This window comes from Astyanax mexicanus, chromosome 16 (assembly GCF_023375975.1).
Source record: "Astyanax mexicanus isolate ESR-SI-001 chromosome 16, AstMex3_surface, whole genome shotgun sequence".
Lineage (NCBI taxonomy): Eukaryota > Metazoa > Chordata > Actinopteri > Characiformes > Acestrorhamphidae > Astyanax > Astyanax mexicanus.
Window position 1 is genome coordinate 16,031,153 of NC_064423.1, and position 18,119 is coordinate 16,049,271.

General features: G+C 37.3%; 3 protein-coding genes across 3 annotated transcripts; 1 reads left to right on the forward strand and 2 right to left on the reverse strand.

Moving 5' to 3' along the window:
- The first annotated feature begins 1,207 nt into the window (after positions 1-1,207).
- Positions 1,208-8,321, forward strand: trmt13 (tRNA methyltransferase 13 homolog). Its single transcript, XM_007240101.4, has 11 exons — positions 1,208-1,356; positions 1,539-1,588; positions 2,075-2,141; positions 2,283-2,345; positions 3,269-3,338; positions 3,545-3,651; positions 3,735-3,902; positions 5,052-5,124; positions 5,274-5,348; positions 5,462-5,879; positions 7,351-8,321. The coding sequence occupies exons 1-11, from the start codon at positions 1,222-1,224 to the stop codon at positions 7,517-7,519; spliced, it is 1,395 nt and encodes a 464-aa protein (XP_007240163.3). The 5' UTR covers positions 1,208-1,221; the 3' UTR covers positions 7,520-8,321.
- On the reverse strand, positions 5,150-13,626 carry lrrc39 (leucine rich repeat containing 39). Its single transcript, XM_007240100.3, has 9 exons — positions 13,348-13,626; positions 12,932-13,079; positions 11,493-11,598; positions 11,239-11,395; positions 10,991-11,127; positions 10,238-10,383; positions 9,127-9,279; positions 8,097-8,239; positions 5,150-7,935 (listed from the first exon to the last, which is right to left on the reverse strand). The coding sequence occupies exons 2-9, from the start codon at positions 13,057-13,059 to the stop codon at positions 7,868-7,870; spliced, it is 1,038 nt and encodes a 345-aa protein (XP_007240162.1). The 5' UTR covers positions 13,060-13,079; positions 13,348-13,626; the 3' UTR covers positions 5,150-7,867.
- Positions 13,627-15,023: 1,397 nt separating this feature from the next.
- On the reverse strand, positions 15,024-18,089 carry LOC103036543 (dynein light chain Tctex-type 5-A). Its single transcript, XM_007240104.4, has 2 exons — positions 17,855-18,089; positions 15,024-16,219 (listed from the first exon to the last, which is right to left on the reverse strand). Exons 1-2 carry the CDS (start codon positions 17,858-17,860, stop codon positions 15,629-15,631), a joined length of 597 nt encoding a protein of 198 aa, XP_007240166.3. The 5' UTR covers positions 17,861-18,089; the 3' UTR covers positions 15,024-15,628.
- Between the last annotated feature and the right edge of the window lie 30 nt (positions 18,090-18,119).

Below are 18,119 nucleotides of genomic sequence, written 5' to 3' on the forward strand. Positions count from 1 at the left end.
GTTTTAACATGTTTACTATATTTTACCATGTTTTTTAAAGTTTTACAATGTTTACCATATTTTACCATGTTTTTGTAGTTTTACCATGTTTACCATGTTTACCATATTTATACCATGCTTACCATATTTTTACCTTGTTTTTAGAGTTTACCATGATTACCATATTTTTACCATGTTTACCATATTTTTACAATGTTTACCATATTTTTACCTTGTTTTTAGAGTTTAACCATGATTACCATATTTTTACCATGTTTACCATATTTTTACCATGTTTACCATATCATATGTTTTTAGAGTTTTACCATGTTTGCCATATTATTATCATGTTTTACAGTTTTACCCATTGTTTACCATATTTTTATCATGTTTACAATTTTTACCATACTTTTACCATGTTTACCTTAATTTACTATGTTTACCATATTTTTATTATATCTACCATACTTTAACCATGTTTACCATATTTTTTTTTACCATGTCTACCATATTTTTACCATGTTTACCTTATTTTACCATGTTTTATAGTTTTAACATGTTTACCATATTTTACCAGGTTTTTATAGTTTTACAATGTTTACCATATTTTACCATGTTTTTGTAGTTTTACCATCTTTACCATGTTTACCATATTTTACCATATTTATACCATGCTTACCATATTTTTTACCATGTTTACCATATGTTTACCATGTTTACCTTATTTTGACATGTTTTTTATAGTTTTATCATCTTTACCATACTTTTTACCATGTTTTATTGTTTTATCATGTTCACCTTACTTTACCATGTTTTTATAGTTTTACCATGTTTTTTATAGCTTGCCATGTTTACCATATATGTACCATGTTTGACATATTTATATCATGTTTTTATAGTTTTACCATGTTTTTATAATTTTACCATGTTTTTTTATACCTTGCCATGTTTACCCTATATGAACCATGTTTGCCATATTTTACCATGTTTTTATAGTTTTACAATGTTAACCATATTTTTACCATGTTTTTAGAATCTCCTATCCTGAATATTTAATTTTTGTATTTCATATTTAATACTTTTTTCTAGGTAGAGTCTTCTAAATAGAAAACGGTATTAAAATTCAACCATCCATAAAATATTTACCCATTTTATCGTGGACACCCAGAATAAAATCACTTTTTAATCTAGGCGTTGAAGGGGGACTTTTATTTTGAAGTGTGCAGCTCGCAGTGTGTCAGCATGGCTGAAGCGCTGTGTGACGGTGTGGCAGCTCCTCTACCTGGAAGATGCGCTTTTTACGTTATAAAGAAGAAGCGTTACTGTAAAATGGTGATCGGACGTGGAAAGTCGTTTTGTGGGGAACACGCAGATGCAGTATGTGTTCAGACTCACCCCGGTGTTTCTGTTTAGTCCGCCTCCATATCCTCTCTGTAAATCTGAGCTGAGTGTGTGTGTGGTGGTCAGCTGGAGCTGGAGTTAAGAGTTAGAGCCGGTGAAGTTTACACAGCTTTGCTTGGTGTTTTGTTTGTTTAATCTTGTATCTCTTTGTTTTCTAGGACAAAGACAGTGAGAGAAAAAGGATCCCCTGCCCTCTGGACCCCAAACAGTAAGATCACACACCAGACCCTTCGTATCAATATAAGATGTAAACTTCGTATCAATATAAGATGTTGTAGATATTAAGTAAGGCTGTGTGATTAATGTACACATTAGAATCAAGATTATTATGATCAATACTGAGATCATAATTATTTACACAGCTACTTGTTGAAACATCATTCATTTATTGAACTTTTAAGTTATGGCTCATCTTTGGAATTCATTTAACTTTCCTTGAAGTAAACATAGAAACATATTTTTATTTGGCAAATAAAAAGCGTTAAACAACAGCTTTTTAAAAGCAATTCTGCCACGAATTCAGTGTTTGGTTTTGAAAATGTAAATTCTTGTGTATTGTTTTTAAATAAAGTGATCAAGTGCAGTATGAAGTAATGTAATAGTGTTTTTTGTATTTTATTTTCTGATAAAACTCTGATAGCAATATAATTTGGATATCATTGTACATTCTAATTCATTCTCTTTTTCTTAACAGCACTGTTTTTGAAGACAGTTTAGCAAAACACCTGAAAAAGTGCAACTCGAAAGAGAAGCCCAAGCCTGTGAGTATTATTCTGAACATTTATACTTAACATTTTATTTACCAGGTTGTTGTTTTTTTTGTGTCCTGTGTGTGTCCTCTAACGTGATCATTACCCCTGATAATCTAAGTCTCTGTATGTTGTGTGAATTCCCTTGAATAGGTTTATTATGTGAAGGACATCAATGCAGGATCTGTAAATGAAGAGGAGGATGTCATCAGTGAGGTGATTACATCAATACATACAGCTTTAATATAACTACTTTTCTGCAAGGGTGATTATAATGTATTTAGTGCAGGTTTAAGAGCCCCACTGGTAAAATTGAGCATTTCCGCAAAAGTTTTGGATCTAATCAGTGATAATGGATGTGTGTATTTCAATATGGTTTAGTAGTGTGGGTTAAAAATAGCAATAAATAGACAAATGCCTGGAGAAAAATGACACAAACGCAGCCAAATCACTTAAACTACAAAAAATACATAAAATTTCAACATTCTACTGGTCTAAAAGTTGTTTAATACCTCATTAGAACATTGGATTCTTTCCTGATCTCAGTTCACTGGGTCAGATAGGGGCAGCCATACTGCAGGAATACTGAACATCTAGATGCATCATAAAAATATGTTTAGACAGTTTTTGAGAACCTGTAAAAAAAAAAAAAACGTCTGTATAGTAAATGTAAATGACAAATAGCTGATTTTCTTTTTCTTTCTAATTTTTTATCCCATTTTCTCACCCAATTAACACGGCCAATTACCCAACCAACTCAGAAGGACTCCCCCTATCACTAGTGATGCCACAATACATGGAGGGTGAAGACTAACACATGCCTCCTCCGATACATGTGTGGTCAGCCACCGCCTCTTTTAGAACTGCGGCTGACTTAGCATTGCTGAGTAGCATCCCAACACACTCGGAGGAAAGCGCAATGACTCCGTTTTTTTCACTGTTTTTCAACTTTTTTCCTTTTCTTAGAATAGGTTATTTTCCAGAAATCCGATAAAAGTCATTGTTCTGTTTTTGTTTTTTAGGCCCTCTGATTTAAAAGCATTACTAAATTGCTGTTTTCAAAACCTTTAACAAAACCTAAATCTTGTTTTTGACGACTTAAAAAACTAATTTGTTAAATATTCTCTGCTTTTCTGAAGGTGTCTATTGCTGAACGAACCAAAGAGGAGCTGGATGATCTTATAGGGAAACTGAAGACTGCATTAAAAGGTAACCATAGACCCTTATGTATTTCATTACATACTTGAAATAAAGACATTTTTGTGAGTCTGCAGGACCTAGTCAAATATATAAAAAAATACCTTGTTGATAAATATGGGTAAAATGTGTGCAATTTTTTTTCAATTGTGTACTTAATTATGTACAACATGTATTTTAGTTTTTATTATATTGTAATAGTTTCTGGGTTCTTCCAGGATTAAACATCAAACCTGACAGCAGCATTCTCTCTCATCCCGCGCTCCATGAAGCTCTCAATGATCCAAAGAATGGCAACTTTGCTTTCAAACACCTCAAGCAGCAGGTAATAATTACAGCTACTCGCTTAAAAAAACATAAAAACATTGTCTAAAACAGAATAAAACAGTATGTTTTTTTCTGTAACAGGCCTCAATCCTGGGGAACATGGAGGCCTTGGAGCTGCTTGGTCCTGGCAGGTGTTATGTGGAGTTTGGTGCTGGTAAAGGGAAGCTTTCCCACTGGATTCATGTGGCCATTGAGCAAGCTAAGGATATCCACTTTCTACTGGTGGAAAGGTCCAGCACTCGATTTAAGGTATGGATTATAATTGTGAGAATGAGCGATGGTGTAAATCAGTGTTAGTTGCTGTTTTTAGCTCCTGTTTTTGCACTTGGGCTCCACCTACCAATGGAGAGTATATGTCATAGTAAATACAAATCAGGCTTTGAGCTCACCCTCATGAACAGATGGACACATGCATTTGTTGACAAGCTGAGAGATACAAAAGCAGAATTACACAGTGTTATCCAGTTCTGGAAAGAGGTCTTGTGCAGCTCCACCAAAGTTATAGAGCGCTGTAGCAGTGAAGATGATAATTAAAAGTCAGGTGGCTATATAATGCTGCTTTAAATGATTAAACTCCCAAGTTTTTTGAGTTACTAGGTATGTGAAAAATCATAATACTGATAATTTACAATTGTGATAACTTGTGATGGACCAAGCTGATACTACTGGTCAATATATATATATATATATATATATATATATATATATATATATATATATATATATATATATATATATATATATATATATATATTTGTTTACCACAATTGCTGATAACGACTTTTCTGACTATTGCAAGGGATTAAATGTGGCATGCGTTTGTATCTTTGTTTATAGCTTAGTCAGTGTTGTGTTTTGTATTCACAGTACTTAGGTAAGTGATGCACTCTCGAGGGGGTTAGCGAAGTTTAAAGTTTTTATTACATTTCATTTCTACAAATATGTGAGTTTGAGACTAATACGATAAAAACAACCACACTTGATGGACACAGAGCTGGAGTGAGCACAGTGAGCCTTGCACAGAACTGCTGTAATGCTTAACTTGCGAATATGATCTGATCATTTTTTATTTATTGTAATAATCTTATTAACATGTTAATATTTTAACTTTCAGTTTATTAGAGCATTGAAATATGATCATTTTTATATATTTATGCACTAGCTATAAACAAATAAGTTCTAATACACTTACATGGAGCGTGACATGCTCTCGGTTTCAGAAGAGGGATGGTAGTTACTCTGACCATTATAAATTATTTGATCACTATAAAGGGATGCTTATGGTTTATATATACATACAAGTATCTAGATTATTTTAGTATTCTTTTCAAATAAGGTACTAGGAAGCGGCATGTATACATGTTAAACCTGAATATGTCTGTGTTCTTTTTTGTTAAGGTAGATGGCAAGCACAAAAACACAGACGCAATATTTGACAGGCTGCAGGTTGACATTCAGCACCTTGACTTACGTAAGTGACATGATCTGACAATGCCTTAAAAGTTGATGATGAGGTTTATTTATAAGAGTTAAATTTATGGAGATTCCAAAGACAGAAAAAATCAAATGTGTGATAAACATACACGTGATAATGTTTTTCTTTCCGAAAATCCATTGTAGGAAAAGTGCCATTTTTAAGAGAAAAGGGACTTCCTGTCATCGCAGTGGGTAAACACCTGTGTGGCGCAGCGACAGGTAAGTTATTGGAACGTGACCTGAAACAGATACGGATTTGAATGCCTTCCATTTTGCTCACTTTCCTTGTTCTTACATGCATTCTTCATGTCTCTTTGTGTTCATCTTCACAGATCTGACTCTGAGATGTTTATTTGAGCACAATCTCAAAGACCAAGACTGTGATCCACCCACCAAACGTGTGAAGCTCAATGAGGGATCTGAGGAGGACACCAAACCTGGAGAAGAACTTAAAGTCTCGGGGGTTGCCATTGCCCTCTGCTGTCATCACCGCTGTGACTGGAGGCACTATGTGGGAAAACAGTTCTTTAGGGAACGAGGTCTTGGAGTTCGAGAGTTTGACGCCTTCCAGCGCATGTCCAGCTGGGCTACCTGTGGCATGAGTAGGGTAGGCCAAGGTCACAAGAATTTGAAGCAAGAAGAAGTCAGGAGGACAGATGAAAAACAACAAAAAGAAGAAGATGTGGAAGAGGAGGAGGATGAGGCAGAACATGAAGGCAGTTCTGAAACCATACCAGATAACCTTAACAGGTGAGAATTCAGCAGTTCCTTAAGTATATATTGGCTGCTTTTCCACTGCAGGGCTGAATGGCTCTGAGGGTAACTTCTCTAGAAGGACATGGCTCAACATGGGACGCTTAACATGAAACGAGACCCATAGGATTGCATGCTTACACCATGGTAGAAATGTGTGACAAGGCCCATTGCCAATGTGCTAACACAATGGTAGCAATGCTGGAAGAACACTGTTGTAGCATTATGGGACAATGCCAGTAGCTGGTTATGCTAATGCTGCAATAACGATAGTGGAAGAATCCCCTAGTTTTCTTGTTGATACTGGGGTATTGATGTGAGATAAGGCCTGTATCTCGTAGCCAGTGTTCTAACGTTGCGGTAACAATTTTGGTTGAGAGCAATAGGCAGTATATTAATGCCGTAGTGACAATGTTATATAAGGCCGATAGCCAGCATGGTAACACCTGAGGTAATCATATGGGTCGAGGCCCACAGCTGGCGAGCTAACATTGCGTTATAAATGTGGTACAGGTTGGTAAGCATTTGAGACAAGGCATGTAGCTAGTGTACTAATGTCATGATAGCATTATGGGACAAGGCCCATAGCCAGCATGCTAATACATTGTTAGCAATGTGGAATGGGGCTCGCAGCCGATGTGCTAATGCCATTGTAGCAATGTGGGATGATGCCAGTAACTGGTTATGCAAATTCTGCAATAGTGATAGTGGATGGTCAGCCTGTTGGACAAGGCCCCTAGCTGTTGGATGAGGCCAACATTGCTTGTTTTTTTTTGTTTGTTTTGGAATACAATAAATAAATAAATAAAAAGCAAATAACAGTTTGAAATATTGTCCATATCGGCCGATACTGATACTGATATTATCTGTTATCATTATGCATCTCTAGTAGTAACCAGGGGCAAATTCTGGGCTCTATACACTCTCAATGTCAGTTGGCCTCCATCCATGCCAGTACACAAGAAACGTGAGTGGAAAAAATCAGATTTTCAGCGGCTCCTCTCCCTACTCGGGCCCTGGGTAGTCAAGTCCATGCTCATGCCCATGGTAGTAACCGTGTCAAGGCCAATAGCTAGCTTGCTAACACCTGAAGTAAAGATGTGGGTCGAGGCCTATAGCTGTTGCGCTAACTTTGTGGTATAGATGTGGGACGGGCTGTTGGGGATATGGGACAAGGCCCGTAGCTAGTGCACTAACACTGTGGAAGCGATGCTAATGCTTCCACAGTGTTAGTGCACAGTGTTACACAGTGTTAGTGTAGCATTAGCATCGCTTCCACAGTGTTAGTGCACTAGCTATGGGCTTTGTCCCATTAGTGATGTGGGATGAGATTAACAGCCGGTGTATTACTGTAGTAGCAATGTAGGAAGAGGCTCATAGCCAGTGTATTTACAATTTGGCCATGCAATGGAAAAGAGGCCTTTGTCTTTTCGACGTGTTTTGACCTCTTTATCTGTGTTCCCTTTAGCGCTGTATCAGCAGAAGAGCGGGAGCAGATTGGACGCCTCTGCAAGACGCTGATTGACCAGGGCAGGCTGCATTACCTCCAGCAGCGAGGGTTTAAGTCCAATCTTAGTTATTACACCAGCCGAGACGTGTCTTTGGAGAATGTTCTTCTGACTGCTGTTCCTATCTAAAAACATTAACCCTAAAACTGGACATGGACAGTGCTGTACATACAGCACTTTTTAATTGTTTAATTCTAATTGGGTCTTTTGACAAGCAATCAGATGAGGTTTTGATTTCCTCCACTTTCACTTTTCTATCTTAAGTTTCTTCTTTGCCATAAACAAGACACAGATAGCTGTAAGGCTATGGCGCCCTCTAGTGTTGTGACTGCAAAGGTAGAATGCAGAACAGTCTTTACAGGATGAGCAGAACAAGCAAGACAGGACTGGACGTGACAGGACAGGACCAGACAGGACAGGTCTGGCCTCTTTGGACGGAAGACAGCAGAGCAGACAGTGGCATGCAGGACATCACAGCTATGGAGCAGCAATCTCTACCACACCTTCCAGTGCCACATTCAGCACAGAGGTATAAGTCTGGGAATCTGAAACACAGTATAGATTATAAATTAGATTGAAAGCAGATCATTCTCAGGCTTAAATACAATTATTTTATTGTTTTTTACATTTATTTTTTAATATATATATTTTATATAAAAACATTGCTATAGTTTGTGCACACAGTGCATGTTGAGTACAGCGTAACCTCTTTTGCGAGCCTCATGGATGTAGTAATTCATGAACTCTCGGCCAAACATTTCCCTGTCATCTTCTTCCTCCTCCACGTCCTCTTTCACGTCCGGCAGGGTCACGTGATATGTCAGCGGATTGTCTCGGAAATTTACAAACCTGCCAAAAATCAAAGCGTCAAATTTTGTAGAATCGTTTGTGAAGGATTTTGTTTTCTTTAATAAAATCTGATTTTATTTTACTGTAGCATCCTGTTTCTTTTCTCACTCTCCAGAATCAGCCAAACAGCATAAAAGGGATAATTAACATGCATTTTTTTTTCATTAGTTGACACAAAATCTGTATTTTTCATTTTTGGTTTTATTAGCAAAAGTGTTAATTCATTACAAAGATTTATTATGAAAATCCATCTACCTTTTTTCCTCACATATGATGGAAAGACAACTGAATGTTTTTTTTTTTTTTTTTTTTAAAGTTACGAGCAATGTGACCTGAAATGCCAAAATGTTTATAGAGGTATACAACTTTTTAATTAAATAAAATCAAATAAATAGCAGATCAGTATATCAAATTTTAATGTTCTAATGTTTAATGTTTTAATGTAATATGAAAAAAATGCAAAGATAATTCTTAAATGACTGAAAGATATCATTCAAAATTCATATTAATTTTAAATGTGTCTTCCTAAAGTTAATAAAAATAATGACATATACTATTAATTCTTAATATAATTTCTTGTTGCAAAATAAAAAGGTTAGAAGAACCTGCTGTAAAGTTGTTGTATGAAACAAGGAAGGAGAGTAGTGTAATTTTGGGAAAAACTATGATTTGTTAGTAATATTTCAATGTTTTTTCTAGCGTTACACTGCAGAGAGTCGGCAAACAGCAGGTTTAAGTTAAAAAGGTTTAACAAAAAAAATATGGTAAAAAAAAAAAAACACTAAATTGTTTTTTTCATTTGAATGTGTAGCACTTGAATGTCTGATTTATAAAGGATGTATTTAAGGAATCAAAAGTATTTGTCCAAAGAATAATAATAGCATTACCTGAGGTTGGTCATGCCCTCCATCAGAGGAGGGATGTCTCTGAGCTTGTTCTTGCTGAGCACCAGTGTGTCCAGATTGGGCATGCGGCTGATGTTGTCAGGCAGATACTCCAGCTCGTTTCTCTGTAGCCACAGCGTGTGCAACTTTTCCATTCTGCAGTCGGGAATTGAAAAACTATTATAATCAGCTGTGAATGATTATTTTAAAACAATAAAGGTTTGTATATAGGTCTACACTCTCAATGAACGTCTATTTTCATACACAAGGCGCACCAGATTATAAGGCACATTATGCAGCACTAGCCAGGAACAGGGATGTTGCCATGTTTTCCTTCTAATTTAGCAGCTTAAACAAAACTGTAATTCTTAAACATTTTCTTTTAGGTCCAACCAGCGCTGGACATAATTCTACACAGATTCCTCTAGTAAAAACTGTTTATTTGGTTGAATAATGATTTTTCCGTCTATTTACAGTAAACTTAGATTTCCAGATTTCCACTAGTGCTAGCCGCGAGTAGCGCTACACTCAGGAACCCTGAGTGTTCCGGTAAGCCAGGGTGATGTTAGCCAGCGGTTTGTCCTGTTTTAACACAGTAAACATGCAGGCTACAGTTTGATAACAGCAAAAAGAGCTAGCGCTTAGAGCTGTGGTTAGTGGGCAATACTAATGCTGCTCCAGCAGTGCTAGCCAGGGTTAGCAGCAAGCTACAGGCCGATAATACTCTCCTCTGAACGGCAAAGAAGCTAAGTGCTTAGTGGCTAATGCTAATGCTATTCCAGCCTTAAATATCAGTGCTGCAGAACTAAACTAAAACTCCTGTACAACACTGCACTTAAGCAGAGTGGCTTTATTGCTCCTTACAACCTGACTAGTAAAATTCATACATAAGGTTTTGGGAAAGTTAAAGGATTTTAAGTGCTCGTTACAGTGTGAAAAATACAGTAAGTTTTATTTTAGTGTAAACTGCTAACATGTAATTCATGTGCAATTAATGCAATTACTGATTTTTTTAACACAGTATACCGTTAATACCCAATAGGTCAATATTAGTACTATAGATTTCAAGGAGCAAGGTGCACTACATAAGAATACTGTTAGGTACGTAGCACACCTGTGTATGTCATCTGGCAACCTCTCCAGCCTGTTCCCACCCATGTCCAACCACTCCAGAGCAGGAAGATTCACCACACACTCTGGGATTGTGGAGAACTGGTTCAGGGATAGATCCAGGTGGTAGAGTTTCTTCAGATTGCTGAGCTGAATAGATATTAAATACAAATAAGGAAGCTGGCACAGTGCAATAAAATTGATCAGCCACAACATTTAAAAAGTTCTGATCCATCTCAGGTTCTTACACAGTAAGTTCTAACGTTTAACTTGGTGCCTACTACATAATCACTTTTTGACAGAAGCCAATGAAATCAGTCAATCTGGTACAATTACCAGGAGGTCTTCTTTTTTAATAATTTTATTTCAATTTTTCTCCCCCATTTCCCCCCCAATTTACATGGCCAATTACACAACTGACCCCCCCCCCCCCCCACATCACTAGTGATGCCCCAACACCAGGAAGACTAGCGCATGCTTCCTACTTAACCCCCCTTTTTGCCGTGTAGCCAGCGCGCTCGGAGGAAAGCGCAACGACTTGGTTCCGATTCATCAGCTCACAGACGCCTTGAGCTGCGGACATCACCCTTTGGAGTGATGAGGGGAGAGAGCGCCATCTACCCACCCAGAGATAGCAAGGCTGATTATGCTCTCTCAGGGCTCCGGTAATCGATGTCAGGCTACATGAACAGGATTCAAACTTAGCGCTTAGCCCGCTGGAACATTCGGAGCCACCAAGTAGTCTTCTTCATTATACCTGTTCGGGCAGCTCATCCAGATCTGAGTTCTTTGCCAGTTCCAGCTTCTCCAGACTCTCACAGGTGCTCAGCTCCTCTGGTACACAGCTCAGCCTGTTATAACTCACGAGCAGCTCTCGCAACCGAGTGAGTTTACCTGGGGAAAAGGTCTTTCATGAATGTTCATTATTTTTTGGATTCAGACAAATAAGTAAAAACACTAAATAATTTATACCAGACTAGGACTAGTTTATTTGAAGTCACTAACCAATTTCCTTAGGGATTTGTCTGATTGCATTGCGGGACAGATCCAGAACGATGAGGCTCTGGAAGCTGGAGATGAAGCTGGGGATCTTGTGAAGGCCCGTCCGGTGCAGCTGCCACTCCTGAATGTGGGTGAGCTGGACCAGTGCTGGTGGAAGAGTCTGTAACAGCAGGTCTGTGAAACGCTATGTGGCCAAAGCAACATGATGAAGCACAAAACAACTTATTCAGAGCTTCAGGGATTACAGAGGAAGGTACCTTCCACTCTTCATTCTGGATGCGTAGGATGACCCTTCCATCCTCGGTCACCAGTCTCTCCTTTAACTTGGCCAAGGTGATCCTGTCCTCCCAAGCCCCGGTCAGCCTGTATCACAGAGTGAGGACCAAAACTGACTCTTGGGTTTTTTGTTATTGGGATTATTGTTTTAACCACTATTGGCCACTTTTGACTACTTAAATAAATAAAAAAAATACTTAGGTAGATGTATAAGTAGCCAAGCAACATAAGTTAACAGTAAGGCTTCTTTAAGGATTCTTTAGAAAATATTATATACTGAATCATGAACTAAAATAAAAGAAAATAGATGGAGCGTTCTTTGGATTGGTGGAAATGCTTTTGAAATCAATATGACTTATCATATTGAATTTAATGGCCTGATATAATAAGCCTTTTTTATGTTTTATAGGATTCTAAACTTGATTTATATACAGCCAAATAGACAATTTTTCTAAATTTGCCATCTTAATAATTCATATTCTCACAATATTGTCACTTGAAACATACATAATAAATACTATTACAACTGATTAAGACTTCAAATGTTAATTTAAAAGTCAAAAACATTTTTTTTGTCTAATTTTGCCATTTTACCATGGCAAATTCCTACAGTAATATCATTTAAATAAAAATCATGAAATATTACGATTTCATTTGATAGCACTATCATTTTCTGCTTTAACAAGACTTTAAATTTTGGTCTCTACATAAAGTAATGTTTAAAATATAGTGTATATATATATATATATATATATATATATATATATATATATATATATATATATATATATATATATATATATATATATGAAGAGAGAGAGAGATGCAGCTCTGGAAAAAAAAAACAATGAACTCAAACAATGCAAAGAAAACAAGTTCATATTCAATATTTGGTGCAATAATCCTGTTTTTTAATCACAGTTTTCATGCATATTGGCATGTTCTCCTCCACCAGTCTTACACACTGCTTTTTGATAGCTTTGTGCTACTCCTGGTGCAAAAAGTTAAGCAGTTCAGCTTTGTTTGATGGCTTGTGATCATCCATTTTTCTCTTGATTTTATTCCAGAGGTTTTCAATTTGGTAAAATCAAAGAAACTCATCATTTTTAAGTGCTGTAAGTTAACATGCTTTAAATTGTTTTATCATAAATATCAATATATGCTTTTAAGAATATTATTTAGCATCTATTATCATAGAAGATGAAGTGTTGAACAGGGTACATGTATTTTTTGATCTTTAAATTAACGTCAAAGCTCAAAGACTATGAAAAAAACTATTGTGGATTATAAACAAAGTCTATGTAACTGATAGGAAGTTTTCCTATAATCATTCTTTCTCATTTTTGGAAAGAAATTCCCTCTCTGTCCATGACCTAAGCTTGAACTTCTCTAATAAAGACATTTCATTGCTTTCACCCACCGTCCCACTGTCACTCTGTCTCTCTGCTCCTTCTCTCTCTTCAGGTCATCTTTACTCTTCTTTATCCTCGTCTCCCACAGAGCCTTGACGGAGTTCACCGTCCCAAAACACACCGTCACCCCGGTCATGATGACCCTGTACACACACACTGTACACCTCCCCCTCCTCAAACTCAAACAGCCAGTGATTCTATAATTCGGTCTGGGGCGTTACTAAGCAGAGCAGTAAAACCAAGCAAAAAAGAGACAAAAGAAGAACCTGAGAGGATACTTTCATTACTGGACAATCTGCAGTAGATTTTAAAATGATGCCATACTGTAAATAAAACAGCTGTTTCAATGTTAAACCCAACAAAAACAATCTGACATCTGCTTTAGTTCTATAAACCCATAAACTCAAACATACTGTAGACTTACCACTTTCATTACCACCTCAGTCCAGTTTCTATTGCTCCTTTCAACATTTCCATTCCAGTTCAGTCTCTCTCTCACTCTCTCTCTGTTTCTGGTTGCACACAGATTGCTTCTCCAGTGGTCCACCAGCATGGAAGCCCCTTAATAATCCCAAAATGTGGACCAGGTGCTGAAAGAAGTGCTTTATTCCCTTTGCTCAAAAACTCATTATCCCGGTGGTGTTTGTCATTGGTTTTCCCACATGAAGAGCAACTCTGGCCAAGATCTAAATTTAGAGCAGACACTGGGAATAGCAGGGTCACATGGTAGTGCTGGCACCAAAGCAGCTGTCTCCTGACCCTCACCCCTTCAAAAAGACCATCAGGAATAGAGCAGAACTAACCAGATTAACAATGGGTTTTAATACAGTGTGATCTCAAGCAGACCTTGAGTCCAGAGAGAGCCTAGAGTGATACTACTTTCACGCTATCTACAACTGCTTAGTTACCGTTACTTTTATTATTCATTACATCGTACAATTATTTAAAGAAGCTCTGATTCTATCAAAACATAGAAGCCCACAAAACCTATTAAGGTGTTCTGTGGTATCTGAAACTTTAAGCAGCTGATCCTGTAAGACTTGCTGCTGTACTAGTGCATCTCAAAAAATTTGAATATTATCAAAAAGTAACTTTATTTCAGTAATTTAGTTCAAAATGTGAAACGTATATATTGTGTAGATGTATTACACACAGAGTGATCTTTTTTAATTGTTCATTTTATTGTTGATGATTATGGCTTACAGCCAATGAAAACCCAACTGGAAAATGAAATCCACACCTCCATAAAAGTTGTCAGCAGAGGGAAGCATGAAAGAGAGACATGTCATCTGTTGGTGTTGATGCACTGTGTTATATCAAATCTTACAGCAGTTCATGTTTCCCTCTGCTGACAACTTTCATGCGGATTTAATTTTCCAGCAGGACTTGGCACACTGCCCACACTGCCAAAAGTACCAACTGGTCTTATATAATATTCAAATTTTCTGAGAGACTGATTTTCGTTTTTTTTTATTGGCTGTAAGCCATAATCATCAACAATAAAATAGATCACTCTCTGTGTAATACATCTATATAATACATAAATTTCACATTTTGAACTGAATTACTAAAATAAAGTAACTTGTCGATGATATCCTAATTATTTGAGATGCACTAGTATAGTGGGACCTCCATGAGCTTCAGTGACCCTTGGGCGCCCATGACCCTGACCAATAGTTTTTTTTTTTATTATGGCAGATTATTGTATGCCGCTAGATATGCCAGTAAAGTTGTTTTCTTTACAGGTAAAAGTTCAAGCTTGATAATTTGCTTAAAAGTGTGGTAATAAGGTGTGTATCGTGCATTTAAACAATAAATTATAAAGCGATTAGTAGTGATTTTTTTACATAACAGACCCCCAATTGTGTACTAATAAATGGCACACAAAATAAACTTTCATAAGTACTGAATAAATCATTACTAATGTCTAATTCAGTCTTTATTGAGCAAAAAAAAAGATATTAATACATTTCTAATTTGTGTTTCTTAAAATAAAAAGTATGTATGCAAAGAATGTATGCAATTTTTCAAAATATTTCTGATATGTACTTCTGAATTGGAATGACTAACTTATTGAAAACTAAAGAAATACCAGTCAAATGTTTGAAAACATCTTTTCATTTAATGTTTAATTTTTTTTCTCCCTTACATTAATGCTGAAACCATCAGTACTATAAAGGAACACATAAGGAATTGTGCAGTAAAATCAAAGGTGTTAAACAAACCAAAATACTCTGTGAAGCATTTAGGTGGCTCTTATCTGGAGTCAATCTGTTAACTTGAAGTTTCTGAGGCTGGTAACTTTGAGGAACTGAGAAACCCTTGGTCTTCCTTTCCTGAGGTGGAGCTGATGAGAGCCAGTTTCATCATAATATTTTTGATGGTCTTTTTGCGACTGCACTTGGGGATACTTTCAAAGTTCTTGAAATGTTTTGGATTGACTGACCTTCATTTCTTAAAGTTTTTTTTCTTTACTTAGTTGAGTAGTTGAGTTCTTGCCATAATATGAATAAGAGGCAAGAAAGTAATTAAAAGTAATTAACTCTTGACGAGGCACAGCTGTTAACTGAAAGACATTTGAGGTGACTCTTCCTCATGAAGCCGACTGAGAAAATCCAGCCAAGATGTGCAAAACTGTCTCTATCTAAGCAAGAGGTGCTACTTTGAAGAATCTAAAATATAAAACAGTCTTCCATCATTTTAATCTACTCCTGATATACAGCAAAAAGTACACAAAGAGCAAAAAGGTGATCGTTTTTGAAGGTGTATTCTGTGAACGTGTCCGCTGCTGGACACCAGACCCCTCTGCTTGAGCACGTGACCTCAGAGTCTCGGAGCTGCCCGATGGCCACGTATGAAATCAGTTTGTACCGCTCATACGAGAGGCTTTTGGCTGCTTCTTTAATGGAGTCTGAGAGCTCTCTGGCCACTGCGGAGCAGCTGCTGGTATACTGAGCTTCTCCAAGTCGTGCCTCCACTATGCTCTTCATCACAGAGTGCACCTGTTCACGAGGGAATCTCCTGTGTGGAGCAGTCTGATACTCCTGCCACTCGCTCTGTCCAGGGTACACGGTTAGAGATGATGTCCAGGGTACAGGAGTTTCCATCTCTGTCTTTACGGCCTGCTGGTTTGGGGGGGTTTGTGAGAATCCTGTGGTCTTCTTTGTCCTGCTCCATTGTTGCTTGGGGTCGCTGTCAGCCTTGGTGGTCACTCTGGACTTTTGACCCTCAGCCCTTTTCTGACTCCCATGGCCAAGTCTTTTCTTGCTGAAGCAGGTTTTATGGGTGTTACAGGGCTGTACATCCACAAGAACATCAGAAATATTAAGTATTAATACAGCAAAGTGGGTATTAAGCCCTATCTGGATTCAGAATTAGTTTCTCAGGGGGACGTCTATGAAAAATATTTCACACTCCTACTCAGTGTTTGAAAACACAGTAGGAGCAGTTAGTTTTTTTGGCTTTCTCTGTCACATGACATCGCATTCAGTAGCTCCTCCATTTTCATTTGTGTTTAAGCGGATCTCCTATAAAACACGCACCTAAAGTGTAATCACGGTGCGTGGCAGTGGACAAATAACTGTTTTATTAAACGTGAGGTGACAAAACTGCGTCACCTCATGTGCGTCTGGACGGGATTAAAATTACTGGAGGACCACAGAGTTCAGTGAAAAACAGTAGGTAGTTCTGCCTGTAATTTTCTTAAGCCCTATCTGGATGGGATTAGTTTCTTAGGGGGTCCTGGGGTAATTTTTCCTTTTATGGTGTCCTCTGTACTTTTATTCCCATCCGGAACGAACATGTTTGTGATTTTCTCAGACGTCCTCTGAGAAAATTACAGGTTGAATTACCTACTCTGTTTTTCGCTGAACTCTGTGGTCCTCCTGTAATTTTAGTCCCGTCCAGACACACATCTCTGAGTTTCATCATCTCGCGTTTATTAAAATAGCTATTTGCCCACTGCTGCGCACCGTAATTACACTTTAAGCGCACCTTTCCACAGAGATCCACGTGCACACAACAGTGAGTGGAAATGGAGGAGCTACTAAATGCAATGTCGTGGCCGAGGAAGCCAAAAAACTCACTGCTCCTCCGTTTTTTCAATTGTAGTCCGGATGCAAGACTTTTATCACTGAGTAGAAGTGTGAAATATTTTTCACAGACATCCCCGTGAGAAACTAATCCCATCTGGATAGGGCTTTAGATGGGGTAGGAGGCTTTGTGCTTTAAACCTTGTATCTCTTCAGTTTTGCCGTTTTTACTTTGTTCTATGCATTGTTTTAAAGTGTTGTGATAAATGGGGCAATGGAAATGCACAAAACTAATTTATTGGAATACAATCTTCTTTTGGTATTTTGGACACTGAAACATATTTTCACTGATCAGCTACAGAGTAACATTTGTCATCGCTTTCCACTGTGTCAGTCCACCTGTATGAGCTTCGCATCTTGGGAGTAGAGGGCAAAATTATTTCTATTTAGTGATCGATATTTGGGCTTCTGTAGCTGTTTTGTAACTCACTCGCTCGCGTTCATTACTGATTATAAGTTAAATGTCTTCAGTATTAATCACAATGTTCATTACTTCCTAATGTGGAAATTCTTTATGTGGAATACAAAAATTTGAATATTTTGTAAAAGATTCATATGGTTTTGATTGTAGGAATGATTCCAAATGCTTCCAATAGTTTATCACTCAATGCCAAAAAAAAAGATCCAGTTTGTAACTGATGTGTGTACCTATACATAATTCTTTGTTCATTGGTGCATGAGTGCAACTTAAATTACTGGTAGCTAAAAGCATTTATAGGAATATCACTATTCCTATGATTATATGTAAAACATAAAATACCATGAATATCAAAATAATAGAAAAACAACAGATTCTACTGACTTAATAATGTAATAATTAATAAAAAAAATAAATCTTACCATCATGTTGTCTTTTCACACTCATCAGATCCTGAAAATAACCTGGTATTAACCCGAGCTTTCTGCAGTGTTGGTCAGTGCTGATAAGCTGCAGTCCTGCTGGAGCAGATGTGTCTGCAGGATGACCCTTAAACAAGCTCTCAGCCACAGATAATGGCCTGCATGAATAGGAGGCTCCTCCCCCTTGGCTGGGTAATCACTTCTTTTGGAAGCTGCGCCATTGCTCTTATAAAACACCAACTCCAAATAAAGCACACACATAAAA

Excerpts from the sequence above, each read along its gene's own strand:
- trmt13 (XM_007240101.4), top strand. The coding sequence starts at position 1,222 with ATGGCTGAAGCGCTGTGTGACGGTGTGGCAGCTCCTCTACCTGGAAGA. Across the intron at positions 2,346-3,268 it reads AGGAGGATGTCATCAGTGAG|GTGTCTATTGCTGAACGAAC; the intron begins GTGATTACATCA and ends GCTTTTCTGAAG. Across the intron at positions 5,880-7,350 it reads ATACCAGATAACCTTAACAG|CGCTGTATCAGCAGAAGAGC; the intron begins GTGAGAATTCAG and ends TGTTCCCTTTAG.
- lrrc39 (XM_007240100.3), bottom strand. The coding sequence starts at position 13,059 with ATGACCGGGGTGACGGTGTGTTTTGGGACGGTGAACTCCGTCAAGGCT. Across the intron at positions 11,599-12,931 it reads GACAGAGTGACAGTGGGACG|GCTGACCGGGGCTTGGGAGG; the intron begins GTGGGTGAAAGC and ends TCTGTGATACAG. Across the intron at positions 8,240-9,126 it reads GAGGGCATGACCAACCTCAG|GTTTGTAAATTTCCGAGACA; the intron begins GTAATGCTATTA and ends GATTTTTGGCAG.